The sequence below is a fragment of the Natator depressus genome, chromosome 17, assembly GCF_965152275.1.
Source record: "Natator depressus isolate rNatDep1 chromosome 17, rNatDep2.hap1, whole genome shotgun sequence".
NCBI lineage: Eukaryota > Metazoa > Chordata > Testudines > Cheloniidae > Natator > Natator depressus.
The window spans coordinates 22,613,809-22,627,023 of NC_134250.1; the positions used below are offsets into that span (position 1 = coordinate 22,613,809).

The 13,215-nt window shown below is 42.3% G+C and overlaps 1 protein-coding gene across 3 annotated transcripts in view; it reads left to right on the plus strand.

Annotated features, from left to right (window-relative positions):
• The window catches only part of CWF19L1 (CWF19 like cell cycle control factor 1), a 67,161-nt gene extending 64,827 nt beyond the window's left edge, over positions 1-2,334 (plus strand). Inside the window, exons 13-14 of one of the 3 annotated variants that reach the window (XM_074974992.1) lie at positions 687-784; positions 2,040-2,334. In XM_074974992.1, coding sequence (XP_074831093.1) covers positions 687-784; positions 2,040-2,181 — 240 coding nt within the window. In that variant the 3' untranslated portion in view covers positions 2,182-2,334. The remainder of the gene's footprint in view (positions 1-686; positions 785-2,039) is intronic. The other 2 variants (XM_074974993.1, XM_074974994.1) reach the window with 2 other exon arrangements.
• Positions 2,335-13,215: the final 10,881 nt, after the last annotated feature.

The following is a 13,215-nucleotide window of genomic DNA, read 5'->3' on the forward strand; positions in this document are numbered from 1 at the left end:
CACAAACGAGACCTGTGTTACACATCAACAGACAGATGTTTAAAGTTAAACCAAATATCACAGATTTTCAATCAAAAACTTCAGTTAAGTCTCTTTTCGCATGTGCTGATGGCTGGCAGAGATTGTTGCTCCCAGTGTGTTTTGTAGGACTTCTAATTTCCAGCCTAGTCACTAATTCCCCATGCTGTGGCACGAGATGACAAAAGTGAAGATAAAAGCAGCTATGCTTCTGCCCTTGAACATTTTTTCTACAATAACAAGTTGAGTTAACCCAGAACTTAATTTGCTGGCTTTTGTTGATCGATTTCACAACATTAGGCATACAGAAACGTAACGTCTGTATCAGTGTTATCTTGAGTGCACAGTGTATCCCAGCAGTAGAAGACACTTGACCCCACGTTGGCAAAGTTATGCTGCTCCCCCCCCCCCCCCCCCGCTGGCTGGCAGTTGCAACAAAATCACTTATGTTACAAGCTGTTTCTAGGTTTTCAGTTCTTTTGTGGGGATTTTATATCTGAACATTTTACACTGTATGTATTTAGAAATCAGCTGCTCTGCTCACTTTCTGCAAATGATTAATAGTCACATTATTGTGCTTTTCAGACTTGGCTTAGGGAATCCAGGTTTTCCCACTATGTGAAATGCTGGTTAATGTTTCAGCATCACCTTTATTCCCCCTCTTCTAGATTGCACAGCCGGGGACACCTTATTTTTACGTTGAACTGGATACGGGAGAGAAGCTCTTTCACCGTATTAAGAAAAAATTTCCCTTGCAGTTTGGAAGGTTTGTTTTTCCTCCTATTTAATTTTATCATGTTTAGTAGAATAAAATATACACTATACAATATAAAAGATGCTGCCCTACAGCAGTTCAGAGGGGAGCTGAGGGTACTTAGGCTAATGACCTAGAAAGGTGAGGAATTACTACCATCGTAAAATGAAATAACCCTAAACTTCTTAAGAACTTATTTCATCTGTAGAGCTCAGTCACTTACAAAAGAGGAATAAGTATTTAAAGATGGGGAAAATGAGAGACAGAGATATGAAGTCATTTGTGTAAGGCCATGCAGCAGCATGGTGGCAGAACAAAGAATAGAATGTGCTTTAACCAGATGGCCCACCATCCTTTCTCTTCTCTATTTGAGGAATGAGGGATGGAGTCTGGAGTTTCATACTTGTTTGTAAAGATTCCAGGTGTCTCCAGTTAGTTATGTGCTACTAGCTCCAGAGCTAGTGTCCAAATTCCTACCCACCGTCAGATCATAAAATCATATGAAGAGGTTAATGTCGTGACGCAAAATCATGTATGTATGACATCCCTTATAAAGTCATTCTCTGTGGTTTACATTTCGTTTTCCAGAGTAAAATGCCTTTTTAAAACATGAAAGATGGGTGGTTCATCTGAGTAGCAGCTTACTGAAGTTTTTGGCTAGGAATTCTGTCTGTTTATAAGTAGACGTGGTAAAATTTGATTTTTATTTTTTTTAGTAATGACAGACATCAATGTTTATTTTTAAATGTTTGTAATTTTTTTATCTATTTAAATTTTTAGTTTCAGGAAATTATGGGGTGAGGGTTCAGACAGTTGTTTAATGCCAGTAGATATAAATTCAAAAAGTACTTTAAAACTATTAAAATACAAATTGTCAACATCACATGTCAAAATATACAAAGTAAATATCCTGAAATAAAACTCAAGCGGCATTTTTTTCTTTTCTTATCTGTAATTTTTGATAATAACTGATGGAAATGTTTTTTCATAGCTTTGTGTGTAATTCGTGAAATTGACATTTACCAATAAAAATCAAATCCAAGGTTATTTATGAGTGTGACTTAGTAGATCTACTCCCTTTGAATTCAACGGCAATTTTCCTGCTGTATTCAGCACGAACAGAGCTTGTGCTTTGATATAACAAAGCCTCTGTGACAGCAGAGTTTATATGCCAAATCTGTAACCTCATTATTTCAAATAATCTATTTGCAATTTAAAATATTCCAGGCATTGACTCGGGGGACGCTGTGTTTTGATTTTCTGGCAGGGAAGTGTTGGCAAGCGAAGCCATTCTGAATGTTCCAGGGCGAGCGGACTGGCAACAGTGTATGGCCAGCCGGGATGAGGCAGAGGCCGCTGCCAAGGCCTTCAGGGAAGACTTCCAGCCTTTTGATTTTTCGGAGCTGTAGTAATGCTGCGGACCCTGCAGACTCACGGACCCTTCTTCCTGCTTCGTCAGCGCAGCTGCCCTTGCCCTGGGCTGGGCACGCAGCCGAACTCAATCCATGCTGGGGCAAGGGGCCAGGCAGGGCGCATGCACATTTACCTCTGCAATAAACTTTCTACTTTTCTGTGTCACTGATTTAGTGCTTTGCAAGGGAGAGCCTGGTCTGAGGGAGGTGGGGGGCAAGGACTGGTCTGAATGGGGGAAGCTCTGCCTGGAAGCAGTAAGCATGGTGGGAGCGGGGTTGTTGGTTCCAGCACACACTACACCCTTGCGGTTTGCAGAGAGGGAGAGCGAGTTATGTTCCTAACCAGCCTTGCCCTGAGTCTTGTGGGAAGAGATGTGAACGAGTTCATGGGCCCTGTGGGGGTTGCTGAAGGTCCCATCATGGTGTGGAGCGACCCCAGTGGGTACAGTGCTGCAGGGACAGTCCAGGGGCAGCTGAGACTCCTGCAGATGCAGGAGTAGCTGGGAGCTAGCAGCTTTGGCAACATCTGTCTGTACAAGCACCAGGTATAGGAGAGCTCAGGCCCCAATAACTACGCATGGCTAAGCTCCACTGCCAACTGACCCTCTGAGTAACCCCCCCAAACCCATGGCTAAGCTGTGCTCCCAACTGATGCCTGGGCAGTTGTTAAGGTTCCTTCCCCACTCTGAACTCTAGGGTACAGATGTGGGGACCTGCATGAAAACCTCCTAAGCTTACTTTCACCAGCTTAGGTTAAAACTTCCCCAAGGTACAAATTAATTTTATCCTTTGCCCCTGGATTTCCACCGCCACCACCAAACTTTAACTGGGTTTACTGGGAAACGTAGTTTGGACTCCCAACCCTTGCACCCCACTTCCTGGGGAAGGTTTGGTAAAAATCCTCACCAATTTGCATAGGTGACCACAGACCCAAACCCTTGGATCTAAGAACAATGAAAAAGCATTCAGTTTTCTTACAAGAAGACTTTTAATAGAAGTAAAGGAATCACCTCTGTAAAATCAGGATGGTATATACCTTACAGGGTAATTAGATTCAAAACACAGAGAATCCCTCTAGGCAAAACCTTAAGTTACAAAAAAGACACACAGACAGGAATAGTCATTCTATTCAGCACAGTTCTTTTCTCAGCCATTTAAAGAAATCATAATCTAACACATACCTAGCTAGATTACTTACTAAAAGTTCTAAGAATCCATTCCTGTTCTATCCCCGGCAAAAGCAGCATACAGACACAGACCCTCTGTTTCTTTCCCTCCTCCCAGCTTTTGAAAGTATCTTGTCTCCTCATTGGTCATTTTGGTCAGGTGCCAGCGAGGTTACCTTTAGCGTCTTAACCCTTTACAGGTGAGAGGATTTTTCCTCTGGCCAGGAGGGATTTTAAAGGGGTTTACCCTTCCTTTTATATTTATGACAGCTGTGTTCCCCACCTCTGGGTAACTGCCCTGCCACTCGAGCCCCTGGGTAATTCCCCAACTGTGGATACCCCTCCGGCTGAGAATCACGCTCACCTAGTGTCCCACCATCCCCCATGCCTGGGTAACTTCACCAAACCCCACTTACCCCTGGGTAATACCCCTGCTGATAATTCCCTCCCTTGGGTAACCCCCTACGCCACCAAGTCCCCTGCCTAGGTAACGTCGCCAAACCACACCAACCCCTAGGTGCCCACTGCTGATAATTCCCTCCCTTGGGTAACCCACCGTCAAGTAACCCTCCCTGGACTCCCACTAAACCCTGACAACCCCACTCCACTGCTAATACACCCAGACCCCTGATAGCAGCCCCCAGTAATACTCCCAAGGACTCCAGTAACTCTGACCACCAGTGCAAACAGCTCCAGAACCCCCAATAACCCCCCAGACCCCGACTGCTAACAGCCTGGTAAACTCCCCTGCACCCCGATGCTGTTGTCTTGATAAACCCCTACTGCTGCTAACAGCTCCCCATTGACCTAATTCTGGCCCCACACATACCTCCTTGGTAAGCTCCCATTGTGCCCCCCCCCCCGCAACATTCCCTATCGCCGTGATTGCAGTGACCCCCTGACTACTCTGACCACCTCTGAACCCCTAATAACTGCCCCCAGACCAAAGAGGCCCCTGATAAATCATAGTGATCTCCAGCAGCATGACCCGCTTTTAAACCCATACCACTCCTCCGAGCCCTCCAGGGAGGGCCATTATCTTTGAAAACTCATGGTGACTGGGGCAACTCCCAGACGACTGGAAAAAGGCTAATGTAGTGCCCATCTTTAAAAAAGGGAAGAAGGAGGATCCTGGGAACTAGAGGCCAGTCAGCCTCACCTCAGTACCTGGAAAAATCATGTAGCAGGTCCTCAAGGAATCAATTCTGAAGCACTTAGAGGAGAGGAAAGTGATCAGGAACAGTCAGCCAAGGGCAAGTCATGCCTGACTAATCTAATGGCCTTCTATGGCGAGATAACTGGTTCTGTGGATGAGGGGAAAGCAGTGGACGTATTGTTCCTTGACTTTAGCAAAGCTTTTCACAGTCTCCTACAGTATTATTGCCAGCATGTTAAAGAAGTATGGGCTGGATGAATGGACTATAAGGTGGATAGAAAGCTGCCTAGATTGTCGGGCTCAATGAGTAGTGATCAATGGCTCCATGTCTAGTTGGCAGCTGGTATCAAGTGGAGTGCCCCAAGGGTCGGTCCTGGGGCCGGTTTTGTTCAATATCTTCATAAATGATCTGGAGGATGGTGTGGATTGCACCCTCAGCAAGTTTGCAGATGACACTAAACTGGGAGGAGTGCTAGATATGCTGGAGAATAGGGATAGGATACAGAGGGCCCTAGACAAATTGGAGGATTGGGCCAAAAGAAATCTGATGAGACTCAACAAGGACAAGTGCAGAGTCCTGCACTTAGGACGGAAGAATCCCATGCACTGCTACAGACTAGGGACTAAATGGCTAGGCAGAAAGTAATGAGAAAGTAATGCCTTCTCTGGGCTTCTAATAAATTTCTCATGGAGTCATCCGAGAAAGCCATGAGGATTCTCACCTGAGGATTTGGAGAATATCGGTCAGTGAAACTTACTACAAAGGAGCCAATTATTACTGAAAAGGTCAAGTATCATGGAATGATTCTCCAAAGACCTTTTAGATACTCTCCTGGTCCTTTGGTTGAAATAGTTTGTGTAAATTACTAAAAATGAGACAGTCATTACTAATCCGCTATAGCCATAGGTGTCTCATGCACTCTTCATGGAAAAGCCATTGGGATTCTCTCCTGATCCTTTGGTAGCGATCGCTTTGTGAAAATTGCTACAATTGAGAGCGGCATTACTGATGACTACTAGTCATTAACTCCATCTGGAATTACCCTCCAAAAATCCTTCCGGATTTGCTTCTGCTGAATTGTTAGAGATCGAGTCGCGAAAATTTGGAAAAATGGGAAAGTCTTAAGGCCTTAGTGGTAGCCATTCGTTCCTCACAGAGTCATCCTCCTTAGTACCTTCCAATTCGCTCCTGTTGACCTGGAAGAAATCAGTTCCTGAAATATACTCAACATGAGAAATTCATCTTGGATGTGTGCGACAGATAAATTTGAGACGGAATCTCCCTGAAAGCCCCGAGGATGCACTTCTCGCCATAGGGTACAGAGCAGGTCGTGAAAATTACTCAAGATGAGAAAGTCCTTCGTAATCAGGTATCCTGATCTATGTCTCATGGAACCATCCCCCCAAACCCGTGTCTCTTATCTCTTCGGCATTTGGCAGAGACTTATGGTGAAAATTGCTAAAAATGAGAAAGTTATAACTGACCAGTGCTATGAATCAATTACAAATGGAATCATCCTCCAAAAGCCTTTCAGATTCGCTCCTTGTGATTTGGTAGATATCAGTTCATGATTGGGTGGCAATTACTAAAAATGAGACTCTTATTACCGATCAATGTTGGTAATTAATTACACAGGGCATCACCCTCCGAAATCCTTTGATAATTAGCTCCTGGTGATTTTCGAATAAAATCGGTTGGTGAAAATCACTAGGAAGGAGAAAATGCATTCCTCATCCGTCTTCTGATGCATTTCCCAGGGAATCATCCACCAGAAAAGCAATTGCATTCTCTCTTGGTGCGTTGGAACAGACCGGTTCGTGCAAATTACTCAAAGTAAGAAAATCATGATTTACAAGTAGCTAGTGGTAAAGACTCCAGCAATCCAGATTCTCTTCTGGTGAGTTTGTAGAGGTTGGTTCATGAAAAGTACTAAAAAAAAAAAAATCACACACTTATTACTGATCACTGCTAGTAATTAGTACCTCATGGACTCCTTCTCCAGAGACCTTTTAGATACTCTCCTGGTCCTTTGGTTGAAATAGTTTGTGTAAATTACTAAAAATGAGACAGTCATTACTAATCCGCTATAGCCATAGATGTCTCATGCACTCTTCATGGAAAAGCCATTGGGATTCTCTCCTGATCCTTTGGTAGCGATCGCTTCGTGAAAATTGCTAAAATTGAGAGCGGCATTACTGATGACTACTAGTCATTAACTCCATCTGGAATTACCCTCCAAAAATCCTTCCGGATTTGCTTCTGCTGAATTGTTAGAGATCGAGTCGCGAAAATTTGGAAAAATGGGAAAGTCTTAAGGCCTTAGTGGTAGTCATTCGTTCCTCACAGAGTCATCCTCCTTAGTACCTTCCAATTCGCTCCTGTTGACCTGGAAGAAATCAGTTCCTGAAATATACTCAACATGAGAAATTCATCTTGGATGTGTGCGACAGATAAATTTGAGACGGAATCTCCCTGAAAGCCCCGAGGATGCACTTCTCGCCATAGGGTACAGAGCAGGTCGTGAAAATTACTCAAGATGAGAAAGTCCTTTGTAATCAGGTATCCTGATCTATGTCTCATGGAACCATCCCCCCAAACCCGTGTCTCTTATCTCTTCGGCATTTGGCAGAGACTTATGGTGAAAATTGCTAAAAATGAGAAAGTTATAACTGACCAATGCTATGAATCAATTACAAATGGAATCATCCTCCAAAAGCCTTTCAGATTCGCTCCTTGTGATTTGGTAGATATCAGTTCATGATTGGGTGGCAATTACTAAAAATGAGACTCTTATTACCGATCAATGTTGGTAATTAATTACACAGGGCATCACCCTCCGAAATCCTTTGATAATTAGCTCCTGGTGATTTTCGAATAAAATCGGTTGGTGAAAATCACTAGGAAGGAGAAAATGCATTCCTCATCCGTCTTCTGATGCATTTCCCAGGGAATCATCCACCAGAAAAGCAATTGCATTCTCTCTTGGTGCGTTGGAACAGACCGGTTCGTGCAAATTACTCAAAGTAAGAAAATCATGATTTACAAGTAGCTAGTGGTAAAGACTCCAGCAATCCAGATTCTCTTCTGGTGAGTTTGTAGAGGTTGGTTCATGAAAAGTACTAAAAAAAAAAAATATCACACACTTATTACTGATCACTGCTAGTAATTAGTACCTCATGGACTCCTCCTCCAAAGACCTTTTAGATACTCTCCTGGTCCTTTGGTTGAAATAGTTTGTGTAAATTACTAAAAATGAGACAGTCATTACTAATCCGCTATAGCCATAGATGTCTCATGCACTCTTCATGGAAAAGCCATTGGGATTCTCTCCTGATCCTTTGGTAGCGATCGCTTCGTGAAAATTGCTACAATTGAGAGCGGCATTACTGATGACTACTAGTCATTAACTCCATCTGGAATTACCCTCCAAAAATCCTTCCGGATTTGCTTCTGCTGAATTGTTAGAGATCGAGTCGCGAAAATTTGGAAAAATGGGAAAGTCTTAAGGCCTTAGTGGTAGTCATTCGTTCCTCACAGAGTCATCCTCCTTAGTACCTTCCAATTCGCTCCTGTTGACCTGGAAGAAATCAGTTCCTGAAATATACTCAACATGAGAAATTCATCTTGGATGTGTGCGACAGATAAATTTGAGACGGAATCTCCCTGAAAGCCCCGAGGATGCACTTCTCGCCATAGGGTACAGAGCAGGTCGTGAAAATTACTCAAGATGAGAAAGTCCTTCGTAATCAGGTATCCTGATCTATGTCTCATGGAACCATCCCCCCAAACCCGTGTCTCTTATCTCTTCGGCATTTGGCAGAGACTTATGGTGAAAATTGCTAAAAATGAGAAAGTTATAACTGACCAATGCTATGAATCAATTACAAATGGAATCATCCTCCAAAAGCCTTTCAGATTCGCTCCTTGTGATTTGGTAGATATCAGTTCATGATTGGGTGGCAGTTACTAAAAATGAGACTCTTATTACCGATCAATGTTGGTAATTAATTACACAGGGCATCACCCTCCGAAATCCTTTGATAATTAGCTCCTGGTGATTTTCGAATAAAATCGGTTGGTGAAAATCACTAGGAAGGAGAAAATGCATTCCTCATCCGTCTTCTGATGCATTTCCCAGGGAATCATCCACCAGAAAAGCAATTGCATTCTCTCTTGGTGCGTTGGAACAGACCGGTTCGTGCAAATTACTCAAAGTAAGAAAATCATGATTTACAAGTAGCTAGTGGTAAAGACTCCAGCAATCCAGATTCTCTTCTGGTGAGTTTGTAGAGGTTGGTTCATGAAAAGTACTAAAAAAAAAAAAATCACACACTTATTACTGATCACTGCTAGTAATTAGTACCTCATGGACTCCTCCTCCAAGGACCTTTTAGATACTCTCCTGGTCCTTTGGTTGAAATAGTTTGTGTAAATTACTAAAAATGAGACAGTCATTACTAATCCGCTATAGCCATAGATGTCTCATGCACTCTTCATGGAAAAGCCATTGGGATTCTCTCCTGATCCTTTGGTAGCGATCGCTTTGTGAAAATTGCTACAATTGAGAGCGGCATTACTGATGACTACTAGTCATTAACTCCATCTGGAATTACCCTCCAAAAATCCTTCCGGATTTGCTTCTGCTGAATTGTTAGAGATCGAGTCGCGAAAATTTGGAAAAATGGGAAAGTCTTAAGGCCTTAGTGGTAGTCATTCGTTCCTCACAGAGTCATCCTCCTTAGTACCTTCCAATTCGCTCCTGTTGACCTGGAAGAAATCAGTTCCTGAAATATACTCAACATGAGAAATTCATCTTGGATGTGTGCGACAGATAAATTTGAGACGGAATCTCCCTGAAAGCCCCAAGGATGCACTTCTCGCCATAGGGTACAGAGCAGGTCGTGAAAATTACTCAAGATGAGAAAGTCCTTCGTAATCAGGTATCCTGATCTATGTCTCATGGAACCATCCCCCCAAACCCGTGTCTCTTATCTCTTCGGCATTTGGCAGAGACTTATGGTGAAAATTGCTAAAAATGAGAAAGTTATAACTGACCAGTGCTATGAATCAATTACAAATGGAATCATCCTCCAAAAGCCTTTCAGATTCGCTCCTTGTGATTTGGTAGATATCAGTTCATGATTGGGTGGCAGTTACTAAAAATGAGACTCTTATTACCGATCAATGTTGGTAATTAATTACACAGGGCATCACCCTCCGAAATCCTTTGATAATTAGCTCCTGGTGATTTTCGAATAAAATCGGTTGGTGAAAATCACTAGGAAGGAGAAAATGCATTCCTCATCCGTCTTCTGATGCATTTCCCAGGGAATCATCCACCAGAAAAGCAATTGCATTCTCTCTTGGTGCGTTGGAACAGACCGGTTCGTGCAAATTACTCAAAGTAAGAAAATCATGATTTACAAGTAGCTAGTGGTAAAGACTCCAGCAATCCAGATTCTCTTCTGGTGAGTTTGTAGAGGTTGGTTCATGAAAAGTACTAAAAAAAAAAAAATATCACACACTTATTACTGATCACTGCTAGTAATTAGTACCTCATGGACTCCTCCTCCAAAGACCTTTTAGATACTCTCCTGGTCCTTTGGTTGAAATAGTTTGTGTAAATTACTAAAAATGAGACAGTCATTACTAATCCGCTATAGCCATAGATGTCTCATGCACTCTTCATGGAAAAGCCATTGGGATTCTCTCCTGATCCTTTGGTAGCGATCGCTTCGTGAAAATTGCTACAATTGAGAGCGGCATTACTGATGACTACTAGTCATTAACTCCATCTGGAATTACCCTCCAAAAATCCTTCCGGATTTGCTTCTGCTGAATTGTTAGAGATCGAGTCGCGAACATTTGGAAAAATGGGAAAGTCTTAAGGCCTTAGTGGTAGTCATTCGTTCCTCACAGAGTCATCCTCCTTAGTACCTTCCAATTCGCTCCTGTTGACCTGGAAGAAATCAGTTCCTGAAATATACTCAACATGAGAAATTCATCTTGGATGTGTGCGACAGATAAATTTGAGACGGAATCTCCCTGAAAGCTCCGAGGATGCACTTCTCGCCATAGGGTACAGAGCAGGTCGTGAAAATTACTCAAGATGAGAAAGTCCTTCGTAATCAGGTATCCTGATCTATGTCTCATGGAACCATCCCCCCAAACCCGTGTCTCTTATCTCTTCGGCATTTGGCAGAGACTTATGGTGAAAATTGCTAAAAATGAGAAAGTTATAACTGACCAATGCTATGAATCAATTACAAATGGAATCATCCTCCAAAAGCCTTTCAGATTCGCACCTTGTGATTTGGTAGATATCAGTTCATGATTGGGTGGCAATTACTAAAAATGAGACTCTTATTACCGATCAATGTTGGTAATTAATTACACAGGGCATCACCCTCCGAAATCCTTTGATAATTAGCTCCTGGTGATTTTCGAATAAAATCGGTTGGTGAAAATCACTAGGAAGGAGAAAATGCATTCCTCATCCGTCTTCTGATGCATTTCCCAGGGAATCATCCACCAGAAAAGCAATTGCATTCTCTCTTGGTGCGTTGGAACAGACCGGTTCGTGCAAATTACTCAAAGTAAGAAAATCATGATTTACAAGTAGCTAGTGGTAAAGACTCCAGCAATCCAGATTCTCTTCTGGTGAGTTTGTAGAGGTTGGTTCATGAAAAGTACTAAAAAAAAAAAAATATCACACACTTATTACTGATCACTGCTAGTAATTAGTACCTCATGGACTCCTCCTCCAAAGACCTTTTAGATACTCTCCTGGTCCTTTGGTTGAAATAGTTTGTGTAAATTACTAAAAATGAGACAGTCATTACTAATCCGCTATAGCCATAGATGTCTCATGCACTCTTCATGGAAAAGCCATTGGGATTCTCTCCTGATCCTTTGGTAGCGATCGCTTCGTGAAAATTGCTACAATTGAGAGCGGCATTACTGATGACTACTAGTCATTAACTCCATCTGGAATTACCCTCCAAAAATCCTTCCGGATTTGCTTCTGCTGAATTGTTAGAGATCGAGTCGCGAAAATTTGGAAAAATGGGAAAGTCTTAAGGCCTTAGTGGTAGTCATTCGTTCCTCACAGAGTCATCCTCCTTAGTACCTTCCAATTCGCTCCTGTTGACCTGGAAGAAATCAGTTCCTGAAATATACTCAACATGAGAAATTCATCTTGGATGTGTGCGACAGATTAATTTGAGACGGAATCTCCCTGAAAGCCCCGAGGATGCACTTCTCGCCATAGGGTACAGAGCAGGTCGTGAAAATTACTCAAGATGAGAAAGTCCTTCGTAATCAGGTATCCTGATCTATGTCTCATGGAACCATCCCCCCAAACCCGTGTCTCTTATCTCTTCGGCATTTGGCAGAGACTTATGGTGAAAATTGCTAAAAATGAGAAAGTTATAACTGACCAATGCTATGAATCAATTACAAATGGAATCATCCTCCAAAAGCCTTTCAGATTCGCTCCTTGTGATTTGGTAGATATCAGTTCATGATTGGGTGGCAATTACTAAAAATGAGACTCTTATTACCGATCAATGTTGGTAATTAATTACACAGGGCATCACCCTCCGAAATCCTTTGATAATTAGCTCCTGGTGATTTTCGAATAAAATCGGTTGGTGAAAATCACTAGGAAGGAGAAAATGCATTCCTCATCCGTCTTCTGATGCATTTCCCAGGGAATCATCCACCAGAAAAGCAATTGCATTCTCTCTTGGTGCGTTGGAACAGACTGGTTCGTGCAAATTACTCAAAGTAAGAAAATCATGATTTACAAGTAGCTAGTGGTAAAGACTCCAGCAATCCAGATTCTCTTCTGGTGAGTTTGTAGAGGTTGGTTCATGAAAAGTACTAAAAAAAAAAAAATCACACACTTATTACTGATCACTGCTAGTAATTAGTACCTCATGGACTCCTCCTCCAAAGACCTTTTAGATACTCTCCTGGTCCTTTGGTTGAAATAGTTTGTGTAAATTACTAAAAATGAGACAGTCATTACTAATCCGCTATAGCCATAGATGTCTCATGCACTCTTCATGGAAAAGCCATTGGGATTCTCTCCTGATCCTTTGGTAGCGATCGCTTTGTGAAAATTGCTAAAATTGAGAGCGGCATTACTGATGACTACTAGTCATTAACTCCATCTGGAATTACCCTCCAAAAATCCTTCCGGATTTGCTTCTGCTGAATTGTTAGAGATCGAGTCGCGAAAATTTGGAAAAATGGGAAAGTCTTAAGGCCTTAGTGGTAGTCATTCGTTCCTCACAGAGTCATCCTCCTTAGTACCTTCCAATTCGCTCCTGTTGACCTGGAAGAAATCAGTTCCTGAAATATACTCAACATGAGAAATTCATCTTGGATGTGTGCGACAGATAAATTTGAGACGGAATCTCCCTGAAAGCCCCGAGGATGCACTTCTCGCCATAGGGTACAGAGCAGGTCGTGAAAATTACTCAAGATGAGAAAGTCCTTCGTAATCAGGTATCCTGATCTATGTCTCATGGAACCATCCCCCCAAACCCGTGTCTCTTATCTCTTCGGCATTTGGCAGAGACTTATGGTGAAAATTGCTAAAAATGAGAAAGTTATAACTGACCAATGCTATGAATCAATTACAAATGGAATCATCCTCCAAAAGCCTTTCAGATTCGCTCCTTGTGATTTGGTAGATATCA